Below are 19,980 nucleotides of genomic sequence, written 5' to 3'. Positions count from 1 at the left end.
AAATAAAAAAAAATCATAATTCCAGCTTTTATTTCATGGTATCGAGGTGTTAACGCAGGACAGGACAAGGGTCAGGCCAGACGTTGTGGATTTGATTCTCAGCCCTTGGGAACATGTCGAAGTGTCATTGAGCAAGATACGAAATTCTCAATCGCACCTGATGCTAATAGGTGGAAAAGCGCTGTATAACTGAAGGACAATTTGTTCCAAAACATTTGTCTTATCGCTGTACTTTTTTTGCAAAACCCAATCTGGCCTTCAGTATTTTTTTACTCGAGTGGCTTGCATATTGTGGTGTGGTCTATATACTTCTCTCAGTCTTCTTCGAATAGTGGATTGTGATACCTGCAACCCTGCCCTGTGGAGGTAGGCGGTGATGTCTTTGGATTTTTCTTCACAGCTCTCACAAAGTTTCTGTCATAAATTACAATTGATCACTGGCCGACCTTTTTGATGTCTGTTGCTCAGTACACCAGTACCTCCACCTCCCAATACAGGTATGCCATGAGCTCATCATGAACAAAGGCATAATAAACAGTCTAAATTGATTTTACATAAATATTTTCTCATCTTTATTAGTGACACAGAAGCAGCATTTAACAACAGAAGAAGCCTCAGAGCTGTTGAAGGATTATTCTTCGTTCTCGTAGTCAGCAGGATTCTTCCTCTTGCTCTGCTTGTGAACACTGTTGCCCCAAGTGTAGGTCAGGTACATGAGCGCCATAGCTGCAATTGAACATATGCACCGGGATATGCATTTTTAGTTCAGTTTTTGTATCAGTCTACACCTAACAACAAAAGTTGCAAGTTATATTTTGTTGTGAAGTCAATGTAAATTCAACAACAATTTGTCTTAGAAGCAAAAAAATAAACACTTGATTCATAAAATTCTGTATTAAGGCTGCACTTCAAAATACAACTTGAGACGAGGTTAACAGTATGATGCAGCATCATTATGAGCGTAACAGCAAGAATAAGGGGCAGAGAAGGTCCCCAATGACTGTATGCTCCAGCAATGTGTTGCTGCTTAGTGTAGTTTGATGGTTTATGAATACCATAACATTTAAGCTCATTTCTATAAATTTGTCAACAGTGTTTAGTATTTGTAGCTAACAAAATTTTGTCAAGAGGAAATCATAGGGTTTGTTTAACAATGTTGTTTAAATCCACAATTTTTAATTTTTCCAGTTTTACAAAAAGTAAACTTTGTGAGTCAAGTAAACTGAGGATTGACAAACACCTTGAGGTAAGCTCGCTGTGGCTATTTAGATAACTGTCCAAGCGAGTCTTAATTTTGTTTTCTCAAAGTGATGTTGTATGAAGTCTCCTTTCTTGATAGCTAGAGTGAGAAAAAGCAATAGGGGATACCTTAGTGTTTAAGTTATTGTGAATTGTTTTACTTTAAACACAAATTATATGTGTGGGAGGGCTAAACTAAAGAAAAATGTTTTTATATGCTACTGTGGCTGGATGGTCTGGACTCTGGAACCTACCGTCCCTCTCACCACCGTATTTTGTTATATTCTCATGCCACTGCACAAACTACTTTGTGTTTGTAACTTCAAAATGTCATATAGGTACAGCAAACATTTGAATTAAAAACATTTCCGGGCCATAAATTAAAAAAAAAAAATCTGTCCCTGCTCCAAATAGTTCTTTGTCCACCATCTGTAACCTCAAAACGCAAGCCGATGCCATCATAACAGGACTCTTGGAATACCTGTTGTGATTAGATACTCACGAGGGGCAACTTTGAAGAAAGACGACGTGAACCTTCTCCACAAGTTGGGAATTCCCTTGGAGAAATAGTTGGGGAATGCCTTCTGCTCAAAGGGGGAGAGACTGTATGTGATGATATGCCTGACCCTGGCTAAGTCTCCGAAGTGGCGGCCCATGTTGATCAAAATGCGAACCCAACGGGGGTAGACGAACTGTGAAGGAGAAAGGGCTACAATTTGAGGACGTGATTTCAATGTGAACGCTACAACAAACTGGGCATAAAAACATTAGGCAAGTGAAGTAATTGTAAAGAACGTTTGTAGACGCAATCCAAATACAACACGTTCTATCGGTATTCATGGCAGCACTCGTTTGAAATGTTCACATAACGTGAGCGAGTTCCTGACACGCAGCTGCGTAATCACACAAACTAGTAAATTAAAGAACGTAAATTTGACCAATCAACCCGGATACAAATGAATGATTGCGAAACAAACGAGCAACTTTGAAAAGATAAATTAACATTTGCCTCGGTGGCCTGCTTAAGTACAAACATGAGACTTTAAACCCAGTCGTTAAAGAAAACAAACCAGGAGCAGAGGAAGATCTTTTTAATCTGCTGGTAAGTGTTATTCTAGATTGTCGCCGCATACAGTTTCGCGAAATCAGTCGTATTAGTTTGACATTGAAGCTTACCGTTCTTGTCCTCGTCTTTTGCTAAAGGTGCTCCGTTTCTTCCTCAGTGACCTTGTGAAAGACGGTGCCCAACGTACATACTTTACTGCCATCTAAAGGATTGGAGGCCAAAAGACATCCTTAGAGGGTTGCTACGTGGGGGTTGTGGTGTTAAAGAAAACTAAACTTTTCCTTTTGATTAATTCATTTTCCGTTTTTGAATTAAAAAAAAAAATCCGAGTATTTTTTTTTCAAATGGTACATGTCGCACCCATGACAAATCTGTCCAACGATCCTGGACGAACACTATGACGTGTTTGGCATGCACAAAACGAATGTGACTCAAAGAATGAACTCCCAGTGTCTTTATCCCACAGCAAAATAAAAGACTGGCCATGTTCTCTTATATGATCTCAAAATAAATGAATTGTTACGGGCTCAAGTGGGTAGAGGTTAATATGAAAACAACAAAAAAATAAACGGAAGAAATATTCCCAAAAAATAGATAAATATCCTTAATTCAGGCGAAAAAAATAAGAGGAAAAATAAACGGAGAAATAAAAAATAGAAAAAAAAATCATGAACAAAAACTATTCAGATATAATTTGAAAAATTCTCAGAAACAGGCAAAACTGAAAAGAAAAAAAAATCTAATGGGAAGAAAAAAAGCTATTAATTCCCAAAAAAAAAAATGAATATATGAACTTGATTTGTTGTTGAGCACAACAGAAATAAACCTCACCTACAAATATATTGCTTCCATCGAGTACTGACTGCACACACCGATAAAAAAAAAAAGTGTTTTAGCATGAAGATATTTCCTTTTTTCATTTGCATAAAAACTAAAGACCAATTGTATGCATCCTGTCTTTTATTTCCCAACTATTCAGAGAATGTCACAATTTTCATCAGTTTGAATATCCAGAAGCTGAGCACAGACACACAGTGAATTCACATGATTTGCATAAATACACATGGCATGCATGTAGTCACATTTTACCAGTACAAATTTATAGGTATGCAGTCACTTAGTGACCAGAAGTAATAAATACACACGGACACCTTGACAGCTTTCATTCGGAACATTTTCAAGATAGCCGGCACTCAAGACGGCCATCTCCAATGCTCAGAAATAAAACAACATGTAAAAGGTTTGATAAGATTTTGTGACTGATCTTGCCTTTCTTTTTTTTTCTTTGGTCCAGAACAGGGCGAATTAATTCTTACTGTTTTAAATTAAACAAAAACAACAGCCCACCCACACAAAATAAGTTAACAAAAACTAAGGTTAAAAAAAGAAAAACGAAATCATATACTGTACTACTCTCTTTTTTGTCATCAAGTGTTTCATATCGGCACCCTCATGCAAAGGTGAAACACTGGATGAATTTGCATCCTTTCTAATAAGGCATCAACGAAAACGAAATAAACATTGCTTTACTTACTACCCCAATGTTAAAATACATTGTTGAAGTAAACACACCTGCTCCAGAACAAACATCTTTTATGCACAACTATTTTAACCATTGATGAAATCACAGAGCCTGGTCAGAACATCTATTTAGTGCGCCAAAGGTTTACGGTCAGATTCATTTGAAATGGGGTGAGACGGAGGGTCGTTTGGTTTAGCGGCAGGTGCACCTGGTGGCCACCATTTCTTCAAACTCCTTGTAAACGTACGAGCCGTCCTCTTGGAAGATCATGACACTCAGGGGGCTGTAATGGGAGGGGATGCACCATGGCTTCGGCACAGAGGAGTCGAGCTTCTCATATATGATGTTTTGTACCATAGTGTGCACGGGTGAACCATAGATGAAGCCAATTGTCCGCGGGCAGATGCCTCGACAGTACCTCGGGTTATATTTGGGCGGGAAAACGATCCAGTGATCCAGTTCGAGCTGGCTGAACCGCACCCTGAAATCATACAAGGCACAGTAACTTGTTGGGAACTCCGAGCTTGGAAGTAGCGCCGGCAAGTGCATGTCCAGGCTTTTATCGCCTCGTTTGCTCTTTGCGGACACCCTCCTTCGCCGCCTCTTGGCTCGAAGCACTCGATGGGCTTTGAAAATTATCTGCTCGTTTAGCGTGTTTTCAGTGGTGGGCGGCAACGCCTGGTGTGACACTTTGCTGTCGTCATGAAGGTAAAGCAGCAGCGGAGGGGACCCCACGGTGAACTCCAGAGGATCTCCGTGCCCGGCATTCCCGGCTTGTTGCTCCTCTGGGCAGATGACTTTGACGTGAAGGTGAACGCTGTGCTTGGGGAATTTTGAATGCGGCAGAAACAGCGGAGTGATGTCGACTTCCACCCACTTCCCTCTTCCTGGGCCATCAGCGATGGAAGTGACGTTTACAGCTTTGTGGACGCCGGGACACAGCGGACATTTATCGGAGTGCTCCTGCTCCTTGATGCTCAGGAAGCACACAGAGTTGATGTGGGTTGAGGTGTACAGCAGCGTTGCCTTCATGAGCTGCTCTTTTTCTCCAACTTGATCTAGACTGTAGGGGAGATCTCGTGTGAAACTCTCTGCAGGAAAATAGAGGAAATCATGACAGTTAAACTATGACATGGCTGCTATAATATTCTGACATTTCCAGCTCTACAATAGGATAAATGTTTTTTTGGGGCCATTGTTCATTAGCCATTTTTTTGGCTGAATTTCCCAGTTTATTTTACATTGAATAAAAAACAAACTGACATTGTTCGGCAATATTTTAATGCATACATTTTTATTTTGTATTTGTTTGATATTGATGCACAACTTAAAAAAAAGTCAGAAGCTACTTACCAGTTACTCAGTACTTGATTACCCCACCCCCATTAATTAAACAAGACTAGGCTCTTTCACACAGCTATAGAGGTTTTCAGGTATCTGTACTTTACTATTTCTGACAAGTTCTAAACAAGTATTTGTTACTAATTCTTTACTTTGTCGCCATAAATCCCACATTTCAAAATGTTGCAATACAGTGGCGCAAAAAGTATGTATGCAGCATATGCTGCGCATAGGGGCACTAGAGGCGGCGCCAAAGCGATGGGAGGAAAATGATTTGAGAGGCCATTTTATGTATTAAACAGCTGTTTGTTCACAGGCATGGTTTGATCTAATCACTAATGCCAATAGAGGTACGTCACTGATAGGTACCCCCCAGCTCCGTGACTGTCACCTCAAGTACGCGAGCGGCGAGTGCTTACAATTCAAATGCCTGATGATGCTGAAGATGGAGAAGCAAAATAGAAAGTGTGCAGGGTCAAAAAAAAAAAAAAAGAAAGAGGGAGAGGGAGAGGGATAAAGATGATGCAGGCATGAAAACCAGCTTCTCGAAGTGGTTAAAAGACATAAGCAGTAGAAGTAAGTTGTGATGGCTCAGTGTAGTAAGAATCACTTGTGGTTCAATGAAATGTTCAATAAAAGTTTGAAATCAAAGTTATATTCCCCCCAAAATGTATTTGGAGGCTACATATAAAAAATTTAATTTTTTTTTTGGGGGGGGCTGTGTCTGCATACCCTCCAGAAAGTAGATAGTTGCGCCCCTGTTGCTAGATTTTTTCCCACTATAGTGCTGGTGTTGCGGTTGCATTCATAGCGCACGTCGCAGTTCTGCTCACCTTTATCGCTTTTGGCAAGACATTGCTCTTGCGGCTTGATCAGTCTGACGACGTTGTAGCGCGCACTCACGTCTAAACTCCTCTGCGCTCTGGACGTTCCCTTGAACGTTGTGTCCGCCAAATACTTGATATACTTCTGCTCAGGTTTGATCTTTTTCGCGGAGGCCGGGTTCCACCTGGAGCCTCCGTGGTCGGACAGAGCTTTGAGCAGCGGTGAGAAGATGGTGCCATGAGCGTACTGGCTCAAGTCGCTCCTGGAGTCAGTGCTGCCCACAGAGGATCGAACAGCCGACGGGCGGCTGCTGTTGACCAGCAGCAGAAACAGTGCAGCGCAAAAACAACGAAGGGCAACTGACGTCAACATTTGCTTTTTATGCATGCAAAATAAACAGGGGGAACCGGGCCGAAAAGACCAAACAAAATCGCCGCACTGAAGCTGCAACTGTGCGCACGTGGCGCCGCTGATCAACTAGCGGCAGGTGTTGCCAATCAACCGTCACCTCTATGGCGTCATCAGGTAAGGTCGCGGGGCTCTCGTGGGCGACGTTTCAGCAGCTTTATTTTGAGATTTTTAAATGGATTCAATGTATTTTACAATTAAGTTATTCAAATCAAATTAATTTGTGTTCATCAATTATAATTTCATATTTTGTATTATTTCTGTCAAAGCCCTTATGCAATGATATGTTATTGTTTTACATAATACAGCGAACCTCTGCAAATTATACCCACCCCCCGAAAAAAGTTTTTTTTTAATCAATTTAAAGGTGAATCTGAAACTGCCTAACTGCTCGTATGCGCGGGTCCAATGTCATTATGTGGTTATTTGTTTTAGTTTGTGTTCTAATTTCCCGCTAATTTTTATTACACCATATGGAAAGCACTTTGTAACAGCTGCTGCTATTGTGTAATGCGCTATATAAATAAAGTGGTCTTGTTTTGCTGCCATCTTGGGACCAAGAATCTATGTGAAAGTGAGTTGAGAAACTTCTTTGAGCCAAAAGAGGCGTTTTGCTGCCATCTTGTGGTAAAAAAACATTTGGAGCGTCATCTCAATTATGCATAGTTCTTTATTCAAGGTCGAGCTAGGTCCGCCATTGGCAAAGGATTCACATTTTTTTAGGCACCTCGGCACAATTTATTTTTACAAATGTCATATTTTTGTATTAGGTCAGTTCCAAATAAAACTGTGACAAGACTGGAACATCTGTTCTTGAACAATTATAATTAGACCCGTTTGAATGAAAATATGTCATTCGTGTCTCATCGATAACTCAGCAAAAGCTTTGGAGGTTCCATCCTACTCCTCTGCCGGCGAATTGGGCCCATGCTCCTGTATCCATGACAAACACACATTCACACACACACACACACGCACACGCACGCGCGCGCACACACACACCAAGAAAATGATCTGATCTGCATAACCAAACGCCATACAAGTCCCCTCAAAAAGCAACTGCATTTTCAAAGGATTTCGCTCCTCTTGTGAAAACAGAATTCATAAAATGTTAAAATAACTTTCAGTCACTCATCACGTAGGTAGGAAAGAGGCAAGGAAGGTAAGAATACATTTTTTTGCCTATAGACAAGTTATACACAGATAGTGAGAGCTTGCAACAAGTGCTGAATTTCACATTTGTTATTTAGATGAAACATCTTCATGCGATCTAGCGTGACTACAGATGCATCGCTAGGGAGAACCACAATCAACCACAGAACGCCTTCTGGGGATGTTTTGCATTCAAATGAGCAAAACGTATGAAATTGTCCAGTCACTCTAACCAGTGAGGAAATAATAGTTCCTCTTCAACATTTTCATTTGTCAAAAGATTGGGGCTTTTGTTGGGTGAAAAGTATTAGTAACACAAAAAAAGTTGCAACTGCCAGACACACAAACAAATAGTTCGCCTTGCAGTCTTGGTACAATGACAGACATTGCTATGTACAGTTGGTAGTACTTACAATTTGGTCATCAAGTATAGTAGGGCTGCTTGGTGGAAAAAAAAATCTAATTTTATGATTATGCCAATTTTGTAATCGTTGGTAATAATAATCATAATTTCATTTTCATTAAGTGCACAGCCCTACTATACAGAAAGTCATTTGCGCATTTATTCAATATCCTTTATATTCAACTTAAGTGCTACGTATGAGTATGTTCATTGTCCACAGTAGGTACAGTGCTGTTTATCGATATATATCTATCTCAGAGAGAGAGAGAGAGAGAGAGAGAGAGGTTTTTGCTATCCTTTTGAAATTCAGTTTAAGGTCCATGTATTAGAATGTATATATCCTCATCAAAAGGACAGCGTTGACATTCAAGTAGGACAACTCGATGTGAAGTGAGGCAAAAATTGTGCACTATAGTTCACATATGCAGACAACTAGTGACGTGCTAGAAGTCAACTAGTAGAATTTTATAATGTAGTACTTACTACATGTAGTAGCCCACTGTTGTCAACTTTGTCCTACTGAGGAGGACAGAGCTTGAACAAAAAAAAACAGATGAACCATATCCACTCTCTGGATAGGGTACATAACTGACACAAGATAAGCACCAACTGGACAGTCTCACTCATCATGCGTGACTCTTGTTGCATGCTTCTGCTTCCTGTGAGGCTGGAACAGCTTACTGATAGTGTTGAGACCTTTCGGCTGCTCCAGGTAATCCTCGTCATCCGTCTTGTCCCCGTATTTAGATAGCCGCAAACCTCCCACGAGGGCTCTAACCTCCTCTGACACACCCTCCCCCAGGTAGTGGTGGGCTCTCTTGCCGTTGTTGTCCCTCTCGTCGACGCTGGCTCCATAAAGCTGCACCAGTAGAATCATGACTTCTATGTGGCTGTGTATGGCGGCAATGTGTAGAGGCGTGTAGCCCCCGTGGGCTTTGCTGTTGACGTTAATGTGCGCTCCTCTCCTGCGGGCGATGTCCATCAGCTTGTGGACCATCTCTCCGTTGCCGTCCTTGGCGGCCCAGTGCAATGCCGTGAAGCCTGACATGAAGTCCTTCTTCTGGACCAGGCGGGCGTCCTGCAGGAGCATGGCGTGGACGTGCCCCCACAGCCCGGCGGCGCACTTGACCAGCCACTCGTGGGTCAGGGGGTCAAGGGGTACCGACCCACAGCTTTCGGCTTCGTCAGCCTGCGTTTTGCTCAGGTTATCTACGCAACCGTTTCTCCAATTTAGTGGGGCTTTGTCTTCATTGCAAACTAGAAGTTCAGGTTCGGATATAGATTGTGGTTTCTCTTTAGGAGGAGAGGCAACTGCTACGACGGCAAACACAGCTCCCGATGATCTGCTGCCTACTTGATCTCTACTAATATTCAACACTTTGAGAGTAGTGTCTGACTTACGTCTTTGCAAGTTCATGTGCGACGGGTAGCACGCATTGTTATTATTCTCCACGTCCGAATGACCGATTTGCAAAGTCGAGTTGGAACAGGACAAAGACTCATGCAGCACATCTTTCACAAAGTCCTGGTACCGCTTCTTGACCGCCACGAACTTCACCCCGTCCGTCTGGCGAACCACGGCCACGCTGTTGACCAACTTTTTGAACAGCTCCCTATTGTGTTGCCTTTCCGCGGGCGAGCCTCCGTGGATGAGAGCGCCGAAATGGCCGAGCAGCTCGGCGTTGCGCACTTTGCCGCCTCGCTCCAGTAAAAAAGACAAAACTGACTCCTGGGTTAAAGCCATCGCGTTGTAGTCCGATTGGGAGGCGAGGAGAAATAAAGACTCGATGTCGGCAGGGATTATCTCCTCCCGGGTTGCTGTGTGTAGCGACAACCTGCCGCTTCCGGCGCGTTCACCCCCACTCCCCTTGCTCCTTTTTTTTTGGCGTTGTTAATGGTGACACTCCCAGTTTCATCTTAAACCCCCTGAAAAAAATACATCGACCAACAGCCATTTTTTGTGTCAATTAATGACTGGAATTACTGCAACATGCTCGAATGAGATCCAAAACAAGATCACCAAACGGTGTGAATTATTGTCTTTAAAAAGGCTGACTGTCGTGTATTTATTTATAAGCAAGGACATGTGGTGTAACGTTTTTCATTTCATAATCCGAATAAAAAATACGAAATATGATGTTAAGTAGTTTAAAGATACGTATATGGATACATCTGTTTTTAATTTTATGAATATATATGATTAAAAATATGTATTTTTGTTTTGCACCACAATTCAAGCCTGCAGATTAATCTCATAAAAAAAAGATGTAAATTGACTGAAAAATCGATGATGCGAGAAGAGATTATCATTATTTTTATTATTATATATTATTATTATAATAAAAATATATTTTTTAATATTATTAACATGAATCATTAATACTATATATATATATATATATATATATATATAATTAGTGCTGTCAAGTGACTAATTTTTTTAACTAATTAATCTAAAACAATTCCATGATTAATCATGATTATTCACATTTTTCAACTACTATTTTTTGCAAAGCTTATAACAGATATTTACGTGAATAATATCTTGGAATTGATGCAAAATCACCAAATATGAAGTATATTTAATTCAAATACTGTTCTAATAGCTTTCTTGGATTCTTGAATATGAAAAGGAGACATCTTTGCAGACATTTATTTTCGAAACATTTCTCAAAACTGCCCACAAGCGCCACACTCCAGCAGTGTTGGTTTGCAAGGCCCAGTGGTAACTTCAACCAGTGTTTTGTTCTGAGACGTGCTAACGACAGCTAATATGGCACAATATTTGCAAAGTATACAAATTTATTTTAAGCAAATCAAACTGAGTTAACTGAGTTAAATTTTTTTGGGATTAATCACCTGAGTTAATGCTTTAATTTTGACAGCCCTAATATATATATATATATATATATATATATATATATATATAACAAAATAGGCAACAATAGATTAATAAAAGTACTACACAACCCTACAAAAGAAACATCTTAATTATTCATAGATAACTTACTGACTTAGTAACATTAGCCCCAAACATGAAAAAAAAGATTTTCTGTCCCAACTAGTTTTGATAAAATACAGTAAAAAATATGGTTGAACATTAATTGTCTTGTAAATCGTACTATCCAAATTAGTTTTCATCGATTGATTGATACACTGCCTCAAAAGGTTTTGAACACTGAGTGGGTCACAAAATGTTACAAAACAGATGAATTTAAAAAGACAATTTTACCAGTCATTATTTTCATCATTTAATTTTCGTCTTCGTCATTGTGACTCGTTTGTGCGGTGGTTAATCGCGTATGTACATAACCTGTTATCCATTCTTTATATCCGTGCCATGGGTGAACATTTAGGACAACGGTTTTTGACCACAGCTCGTTTGCCATGGCAACAGCGACATCCAGAGGCCCAGACTGGAAAAACAGTTTGTGGAGATTACTCCTACAAGCAGAACAACCTCCACTGTTCAGTGGCGCTGCACTCACTGAAAGGAGGGCTGCCATGTCGTCCTCCAGTACTCACGGGGTGTTGCCTCCAAGTGGCCATATTTAAATAACAGCGTGCGTCTGTGATGAGGAGGGAAACACTTGTGACCATGGCGGCCAGCGAGGTGGACATTTTCGCTGTAAGTAGGATCGTCTATCATGCGAATTCAGTTTTCTCACTCGGGTGTATGTACATGAACAGATGGGGATGTTTTGAGAATGTGTGTGCTCAATGACTCGGTGATGAATGCGGATTTTCTCCTGCGGCTGCACTTAGAGAAATGATGCGCTGTCGTTTTAAAAATAGTAGACATCTTTTTGTGTGTGCATAAATCCGTGCACGTTAATGAAACATGGGGTGGCATGCAGCAACGCAGTTAAGCGGATAAATTGCTGCAGAGTCAAGTGACTTGCTTAAATTTTCTGCTTTGCGACTTTATGACAAATACGCATGGAAAGCCGTTGGAGCACTTATTCCATATGCTTGATATGCAACTTAAGGTAAACTAACGTGGAGCACTAGTAAAATAAACCAGTCAAGTAATCAAGTATCGCGGATTATAGCTTCCTAGTCGCCTACCCGCGCAAAAATGCCCATGGCTGTTTTGATACAATGCCAAAGTCCCATTAGTGTGCAGAAATGTCAGCGAACAAGCAGAACGATTAGGGGTCATTGGTGGAATGAGTGCCTTACTAGTCCCGCTGGTACTGTTTTGTTTAATCGAATGCACAGGTGTCAAACTCAAGGCCAGATCCGACTCACCACATGCTTTTATGTGTCCCGCAAAAGCAAGTCCTGTTTGTCATCTTACACGATCCTTTCTAAAATCTGTATCAATATTTCAAATTGTCATGTATAATCAACAATAACGTTGAGATGTTGCAAGGTTTTTTTGTTAACCTTTCTACAGTAATTTGAACACTAATTGAACAAACTATTTTCCTTGACGTCTGATTTCAAAACTAGTAGGCCATCATTTTGTTCTGTATCTGTAATAAAGATTAAACATGTATTTGGTTTGACTGCCATAAGTACCGAATGGTCCGCAACAAAATGAAGTTCGACAGCCAAAAAGCTTACTGCAACAAATGTACCAGTAAATTGGCCACTTGAGACAGAACGATTAACTGATTAACTGATTATCTTGCATGTTGTTTATCGACAGACTATCATTTGACCTGCTGCAGCGTTTGTATGCATAGTGAGAAGTGCTCATCCATGCTGATGAGAAACTGGCAAGCAGCTCAGCATGAGAACCGGGATGTGTTCAAGACAACATTCATCCGTTTCGGCCTCTTCAACAAACACATACAAAGAGCTCTTTATCTTGATGTTGTTTCACGGGATGGGAGGCTATCCAAGCTGCTAGCCTGGTGGTACCCAACAACCACCCAATCCTCACATTTCAGAACTACTTCCTGTTTTTATTGTATTTAAACGAAATAGTGTGCCACCATCTAGTGGTGACAGTTGAATTACAATAAAAACACAGGAGACAGAACAAAATTGTGACAATTCTGGACAAAATATAGCAGGACCGTGAACCCGGAACCCGTGATGAGGGACGATAACCGTGTTGTGTTCCATCTCTTCAGAATGAAGACAAACGAACCTTGGAGCTCGGAGGTCACGTGGGCTTCGACAGTCTTCCAGATCAGTTGGTCAGCAAATCAGTCACACAGGGCTTCACTTTCAACATCCTCTGCATAGGCAAGTAGAATTTTTATGCTTATTTTGTATTTGAAATATCAAGTCACTCCTCTTTTTTTCCCTTAGGTCTGTTCACCTCCTGTCATTTGTTTGTCTGCTTTTCTCATAGGGGAGACAGGAATCGGTAAATCCACCTTAATGAACACACTTTTCAATACAAGATTTGAAAATGAAGAGGCCAGCCACTACGAGAAAGACGTGCTTCTACGACCGCACACGTATGACCTACAGGAGAGCAACGTCAATCTCAAGCTGACCATCGTTCACACTGTCGGCTTTGGGGACCAGATTAACAAAGAAGAAAGGTGGTAGAGTTGTTAAAATTGTATAGAAAATGTACACTAATGTGAAAGGCACTTGAACTCTGGTCTCTGTGTTACAGATTGAGCAAATTATCTTAATAGATGCTAAAAGCAGTGAATGACCAAAATAAAAACAGCTTATAAAGAATAATATTTGTGTTTTTCCTTTTTCCTTTGCAGTCATAAACCCATTTTAGAGTATATCGACACTCAGTTTGAAACATACCTCCAAGAGGAGCTAAAAATCAAACGTTCCCTGTGCAATTTCCATGACACGAGAATCCACATCTGCCTATATTTCATCGCTCCCAACGGCCACTCCCTCAAGTCTCTGGATCTCGTCACCATGAAGAAGCTCGACAGCAAGGTGGCCGCCCAATGTTCTGTATAATTCTCCCAGTTAGTACAATTAGTCTGGTTTGTTGTTTGCTCGCAGGTGAACGTCATTCCTGTCATTGCGAAGGCAGACACCGTGTCAAGGAGTGAACTGGACAAGTTAAAGATCAAGATCATGAGCGAGCTGGTCAGCAATGGAGTGCAGATATACCAGTTTCCGACAGAGGATGAGGCTGTGGCCGAAATCAACTCCTCCATGAATGTGGGGCTCCCCAACACACACACTCAGTCAGACAGTTGGTCACCCACTTACGCAGGCACTCTCTCACAAAACAGAACACACACATGCAGAACACTCGCTCACTCATTCATTCAGTCACTCCCAAATATAGCACTCACTCTCTCATAGAATCACTCACTCACTCACAGTGACAACACTCACTCACTCATAAAATCACTCACTCACTCTCACTCACTCAAAAAAAACACTCACTCACTCACAAAACACTACTCACTCAGAAAATCTCACTCACAAAAACAACACTCATGCGACAAAACATGACACATACGCTCTCTCACCCCCACAACACATTTTCTCTCTCTCTCTCTCTCTTTCTCTATCTCTCTCTCTCTCTTTCTCTCTCTCTCTCTTTCTCTCTCTCTTACTCACTCACTGACAGCTCTCACTCACCCACTCACAAAAAACAATAAGCAGTCACTCACAATAACAGCACTCAGTCACAGAAACAACACTCACTCACTCACTCACTCACTGACAGAGACAACACTCACTCACTCATAAAATCACTCACTCACTCACTCACTCACTCTCTCTCACTCTCACTCACTCAAAAAAAACACTCACTCACAAAACACTACTCACTCAGGAAAACTCACTCGCAAAAACAACATTCACGCGACAAAACATGACACATACGCTCTCTCACCCCCACAACACATTCTCTCTCTCTTTCTCTCTCTCTCTCTTTCTCTTTCTCTCGCTCTCTTTCTCTCTCCCTCTCTTTCTCTCGCTCTTACTCACTCACTGACAGCTCTCACTCACCCACTCGCAAAAAACAAGCAGTCACTCACAATAACAGCACTCAGTCACAAAAACAACACTCACTCACACACTGACTCACTCACTCACATGTTCTTGCTCATCACTCTCATTCGCATGCATGCACACACAATACCTAATACACGTGCAGGATGCAGCAACCTTTTATTAGAATGTGGGACACTGTCTGGTTTACACGAAGAGCAGGGGGCAGATTGCCCATCTTTTATGAGGAGGCTCGTTTATTGGTGGTCACCCTGGCAGCATAACTAATTCTGGGTTTCACATTGAGATTCTACAGGAATTAGTAGTCAAACTTGGCAGTGTTTACACTCATTTCTAAATATATATCCAAATTTTAAAATTCCAAACATCAAATTGAGTTATAACCAAATTAGTGTTCAATTTTTGGGCTCCGTTTAGATGCTGGGAAGAGCCACGAAATGGTGCAGTTTACTTTGCAAGGGGGGGTTGCCGCCACTTGGGGGTACATGAGATAGTACAGTGGTTCATTGGTCCCTGAAATTATGTATTTTTAATTGCAATGTGTGCTGACAGTATTCTTAAAAAAGCCTACTCATTCATCAACATCGGATAACAACTCATAACGTGACAGCATTGGTTTTCATCTTCTACTACAGACTCACCTGCCATTTGCTGTTGTTGGCAGTGTTGAAGATGTCAAAGTAGGCAATAAAATGGTCAAAGCAAGACTGTACCCTTGGGGATCAGTACAAGGTGAGTCCAACTGACGCATTTTAAGTCTCCACCTGTTAAAAGGTCATTCAAGATTCTGAATTTCTTTCGTTCGGCTTTTGTTCCCCTAGTGGAGAATGAGAGCCATTGTGATTTTGTGAAACTGAGAGAGATGCTGCTGCGTGTGAACATGGAGGATCTTCGTGAGCAAACGCACACTCGCCACTATGAGCTCTACCGCCGCTGCAAGCTGGAGGAGATGGGCTTCAAGGACGCAGACCCCAACAGCCAGTCGTTCAGGTGGGATAAGACTTCAACTTCCAACAAAGTCGCCCAGCCTGATTTTGTACTGCGGACACTACCACTCTAGTCTCTGAATGAATTTTGTAACATAAGTTGACAATGAGTCTCACATAAAATGTAATAAAATTACAACTACTGTGCCCTTCAGCCTGCAGGAGACATATGAAGCCAAGAGGAAGGAGTTCCTTAGAGAACTGCAACACCAGGAGGAAGGAATGAGGCAGATGTTTGTCAACAAAGTAAAGGAGACGGAAGCAGAGCTGAAAGAAAAGGAAAAAGAGGTGACCGTTAGCACGAATAACACGTCAAGGAACCTGTGTCCAATTTTGATTTTGCCCTTGGTCTCTAGCTCCATGAGCGGTTTGAGCAGCTCAAACGACTGCACCAGGAAGAAAAGAAGAACCTGGAGGAGAAACGACGAGAGCTGGAGGAAGAGATGAATGCTTTCAATAGGAGGAGGGTCGCTGCAGAGACGCTGATGGGCCAGGCTCTCCAAGGTGCCTCTCAGCCTCTCAAGAAGGACAAGGACAAGAAAAAGTAAGTCCCACTTTCTTTGGTTTTTTAGGTGGCGCTAATGACAAATTTCTTCATAAAAAAAAATAAATAATGAGGCAAAAAACTTTTTATCTGGAACTGTTGACCAGCCCTCAAGGTATATAAATTGGAATTTGACGCACATTTGTATGAACAATTAGCCCCTAAAGTCAGAGAAAATTATCCAATTTCATGAAATTGGTCTGAAAAATATACGCCATGTATGACAAATAATACATTTGGCAGAACAATTAAGTAGTCCTCCACTAGATGGCAGCAGATACAATTCACCTTTGTATTCACCTGATGCCATCAAACAACAGAATAAGTTTCACTTGCATGCAAATGTATCCGTTTTGTGTCCAGGTCTAGATTAAAGATTTCATATTACCAACAATTTAACCACTCGCAATATATATTTTTTTAAATATCATTGAACCAACATCCTGTAACAGATTTTGTTTTGAGAGGTTCCCTCTGCACATGCTGGGTAAGCCAAATAACGATATGTGATTAAAGCCTATCATGCAAGCGTGGCCAATATTCTCCACGGCAGCCTATGTAGACGGGGCGTGATTAATGAGGTAGTGACATCCTCCCAGGAGCCATGTATTGCTCAGATACTGATCCAGGGACAGATTGAGAGTGACACTATGTGCCCAGACACAGTAGGATGTGTCACAGTTTGACACAGCCTGATGCTTCTATCTCTGCGGGCTGACCTGCCAGACGGTATCAGGCAGGGGCAATTGTGTTTACATACGACTGGTCTCACTGCTGACACGGATGACCTCACAGTACCAAATTATTTTGCACAGGAGGACACACCATATGTCAGGAGGATTTATGTGCAGGAAGCATACCCACCTGATGGTCATGATTAAAATAGTGAATCTTTGTCGGGTGTAAGAAAATTAAAGACAAGAGTTTACACTTTGTAAGACGTGAAAGAGAGATCACATTGTCCCATCCCTTGTCACGTCATCCTTTTACGTTTTAAATCCTGTGTTTGTTTACCTCCCGCCATATTTTGTTGTTGTATGTCTTGTCCCTTTTCAGTTGATTTACATCATCCAGGCAGACCATGAATGTGTCCGCCGCCATCAGCGTCGGTCAAAGAGACTGTGGTGGTGTGTGAGCGTGAATATGAATGCGCCTGCTGTAATCCACTGTGTACTTACCGATGATAACGCTAGCTTTGCTCACTGTATTGATGCTGACTCTGCAAGACACATCAAAACAAATCAATGGACTGTTTTTAATAGTTATAGCAGCTGTTATTTTATGTTCTGGCCATGAATGTGTGTTTACAATTTTCATTGGGCTGATCACATTGAACTGATCTTTGTAAACTACAGTATCTGTGGTGTATTATTATTATACTAATTCATAGTCTCATAATTGATTAGTTGAAAAGTATACACTAGCATTCCGAATGTTCTAATCCGGAATCTTTTATTATATACAGAAAGCTAAACACTGCCTGGTCACATCATTAGTTACCCTTGCACAATTGAATGTGATTCAACAGATACAGTGTTTGTAAAGTATACAGAGCCCGCTTCAATTGCCCGGTTTCAATACTTCGAAAGAGTAGACCTTTATAGGTTTTCAAATTTTTTTCAGAATCTTTATTGGCCAAGTATGTAAAAAATGCACAAGGAATTTGTCTCTGGTCGTAAGAGCTACACGAGTATTGAAGTAACGAGCAACTATGACACAGAAGTGACATATTATCTGGACAACTAAACTGAAAACTATTATAAACCTTTGAAATTTATCTTGAGCTCATTTTTATGTCACAAAAACCTGGCAGTTGAATATGGGTGTGTAGACTTTTTATGTATGCTGTCAGACCAAATCGTTTGATAATCAAACAATACAAAGATGAAGAAAATATTATAAATAGCTGAAAGTATGATGGAGTTCCATTCTACCACTGCAAACTACAATAATAAACACATTATTAATACTTCTCTGGCAGCCACAATGAAATATATTTTAAAAGGCGGGATGTATGTACTGGAGCTCATTCGAATGTGTAAGAGTACCCAATGCGATCCCCACTAAGTCTATCTCATAACAAAGACTTGTTACTACCACCACTCTTTTTAATGCAGAATGTGAATCTAGCATTTTAGTGGATTAGCAGGTGTGCCTCTAAAAACAATTTACTAGGTTGCATTTTTGCCTCTACTAACAGATAACATGTAGTGTATACGATTGCTCATGTTTTGTCTTTTCTTCCCGTAGCTTCTTTAGTCTTCCCTCTGCGTGTTCCTTAACCTCATCCAGGAATTTGAATTAGAAGACTTTCTAACTACGCCGACGCGAAGTGGCAGATGGACAAGCAAGTGTATAATTTTTTACATTTGATTGAGCACTTTTAAGAGAAATGCACTTAAATCGCTGGGAATTAATTTCCAAAAGTCTTCTTTGTGTGTTCTACCCTCTACCATGTAGCATGCATTGTGCATGACATATAACCATCTCCCAAATAATCCAAATTCATTTCATGGAAAAGTGCTAGTTTTAAACGTGCCCTTCCTGTATTTAAAATGTACTTTTGGACTCATCACACTGTGAAATAATACATAAGACTGTATTTACTATAAAATGACAAGAAATTGTTGGTAACGGATATACTAACTTATTATTTTTATATATAATTTCAAATAAATATTATGAAGAGACTACAGTAGGTTCCCATGAGCATAATCCGCACCTTGTCATACTAACAGTAAAGAGTTATAACTGGAAATGTGTATGTTTCACGTTTATGATGATATATGATTCAATAAAACATCTCTGCCATCCATTTTGTACAGAAATGTCTATTGAAACTACTGTTATACATTAGGAACACTTTTCAACCCTGACCTTACACATTGCAAGAACATTACCATCAGTGAGTATAAATATGAAGAAATATAAGCAAGAAATTACAGTTACTAATGAGGGAGCTTATGTTGAGCCGTTTCAGAGAATTACTTTTAATGATGTGGCTAATGAATGTCCATTTTACGGTGTTTGTGTGGAGTCATTTGCGCGAGCGCGCGCACACACGCACACACACGCACCCCCCCCCACACACACACACGCTGTATGTAAGTACAAATATTTGATCTTTGTTGGCCATTTTATGTAATAAAGACAAACTTTATTGAAGTGTACCTCGTTTGGCCCATGATTTGATTTCAACTTAAAAAAAATAGCTGTTCAGTGTTCAGAAACAAATTGGCCTGCTTCCAGATTGTTCCAGAAAGTTCCCACTAGGTTTTGATCAAACAAAGTCCATGTTGAAAAAGGGGTCGGCAGTCTTAGCCAGGATATCATTTTGCTGCACTGAATTTGAACAACTAATGATTTTTCAAAGACCTCAAATAGACTTTGATAAAGATGCAGTTGTTAATTATTATATTGCTCCATAATCATCTCACTTACAGTTTTTTGCCCTTAAAATGTGACTAAATTACCAGGTTGAATTGGATAGAGTTGGATTTTAGCGTTTTCGTGTCGATTCTACATTTAATTTTATTATTATAATTATTTTACAATACTGTACACTGAAATGACCTGACGAAACAGCGTTTT

General features: G+C 40.6%; 4 protein-coding genes across 6 annotated transcripts; 1 reads left to right on the top strand and 3 right to left on the bottom strand.

Moving 5' to 3' along the window:
* Window positions 1-544: 544 nt before the first annotated feature.
* On the bottom strand, window positions 545-2,548 carry uqcrq (ubiquinol-cytochrome c reductase, complex III subunit VII). The gene is made up of 3 exons (XM_088294197.1): window positions 2,416-2,548; window positions 1,742-1,931; window positions 545-726 (listed from the first exon to the last, which is right to left on the bottom strand). The coding sequence occupies exons 2-3, from the start codon at window positions 1,893-1,895 to the stop codon at window positions 632-634; spliced, it is 249 nt and encodes an 82-aa protein (XP_088150323.1). The 5' UTR covers window positions 1,896-1,931; window positions 2,416-2,548; the 3' UTR covers window positions 545-631.
* Window positions 2,549-3,247: 699 nt separating this feature from the next.
* gdf9 (growth differentiation factor 9) lies at window positions 3,248-6,532 on the bottom strand. Its single transcript, XM_088292571.1, has 2 exons — window positions 6,002-6,532; window positions 3,248-4,918 (listed from the first exon to the last, which is right to left on the bottom strand). The coding sequence occupies exons 1-2, from the start codon at window positions 6,378-6,380 to the stop codon at window positions 4,020-4,022; spliced, it is 1,278 nt and encodes a 425-aa protein (XP_088148697.1). The 5' UTR covers window positions 6,381-6,532; the 3' UTR covers window positions 3,248-4,019.
* Window positions 6,226-19,204, top strand: LOC148338395 (septin-8-A-like). Of its 3 annotated transcripts, XR_015842785.1 has the most exons (11): window positions 11,416-11,584; window positions 13,041-13,155; window positions 13,265-13,460; window positions 13,638-13,824; window positions 13,894-14,055; window positions 15,495-15,591; window positions 15,681-15,849; window positions 16,001-16,133; window positions 16,202-16,389; window positions 17,446-17,516; window positions 18,640-19,204. XR_015842785.1 is itself a non-coding variant. In XM_088292570.1 (10 exons), exons 3-10 carry the CDS (start codon window positions 13,294-13,296, stop codon window positions 18,692-18,694), a joined length of 1,158 nt encoding a protein of 385 aa, XP_088148696.1. In that variant the 5' UTR covers window positions 6,226-6,518; window positions 13,041-13,155; window positions 13,265-13,293; the 3' UTR covers window positions 18,695-19,204. The 3 variants fall into 3 exon arrangements, 2 of the variants coding, with proteins under 2 accessions (XP_088148696.1, XP_088148695.1); XM_088292570.1 differs by lacking the exons at window positions 11,416-11,584; window positions 17,446-17,516 and adding an exon at window positions 6,226-6,518; XM_088292569.1 differs by lacking the exon at window positions 17,446-17,516.
* On the bottom strand, window positions 8,505-9,808 carry sowahab (sosondowah ankyrin repeat domain family member Ab). Its single transcript, XM_088292573.1, has one exon. The coding sequence runs from the start codon at window positions 9,698-9,700 to the stop codon at window positions 8,576-8,578; it is 1,125 nt and encodes a 374-aa protein (XP_088148699.1). The 5' UTR covers window positions 9,701-9,808; the 3' UTR covers window positions 8,505-8,575.
* Window positions 19,205-19,980: the final 776 nt, after the last annotated feature.

Source organism: Idiotropiscis lumnitzeri, chromosome 4 (assembly GCF_059441095.1).
Source record: "Idiotropiscis lumnitzeri isolate Australia: NSW breed Sydney's pygmy pipehorse chromosome 4, RoL_Ilum_1.0, whole genome shotgun sequence".
NCBI lineage: Eukaryota > Metazoa > Chordata > Actinopteri > Syngnathiformes > Syngnathidae > Idiotropiscis > Idiotropiscis lumnitzeri.
The sequence above is the reverse complement of the archived record's forward strand: the minus strand, read 5'-3'. Positions and strand labels throughout refer to the sequence as shown.

Coding starts and splice junctions, on each gene's coding strand:
- sowahab (XM_088292573.1), bottom strand. CDS start 9,700: ATGGCTTTAACCCAGGAGTCAGTTTTGTCTTTTTTACTGGAGCGAGGC.
- uqcrq (XM_088294197.1), bottom strand. CDS start 1,895: ATGGGCCGCCACTTCGGAGACTTAGCCAGGGTCAGGCATATCATCACA. Junction 727..1,741: donor TTTCTTCAAAGTTGCCCCTC/GTGAGTATCTAA, acceptor GTTCAATTGCAG/CTATGGCGCTCATGTACCTG.
- gdf9 (XM_088292571.1), bottom strand. CDS start 6,380: ATGCATAAAAAGCAAATGTTGACGTCAGTTGCCCTTCGTTGTTTTTGC. Junction 4,919..6,001: donor TCTTGCCAAAAGCGATAAAG/GTGAGCAGAACT, acceptor ATTTTCCTGCAG/AGAGTTTCACACGAGATCTC.
- LOC148338395 (XM_088292569.1), top strand. CDS start 11,531: ATGAGGAGGGAAACACTTGTGACCATGGCGGCCAGCGAGGTGGACATT. Junction 13,825..13,893: donor TGAAGAAGCTCGACAGCAAG/GTGGCCGCCCAA, acceptor GTTTGCTCGCAG/GTGAACGTCATTCCTGTCAT. Junction 14,056..15,494: donor AAATCAACTCCTCCATGAAT/GTGGGGCTCCCC, acceptor CTTCTACTACAG/ACTCACCTGCCATTTGCTGT.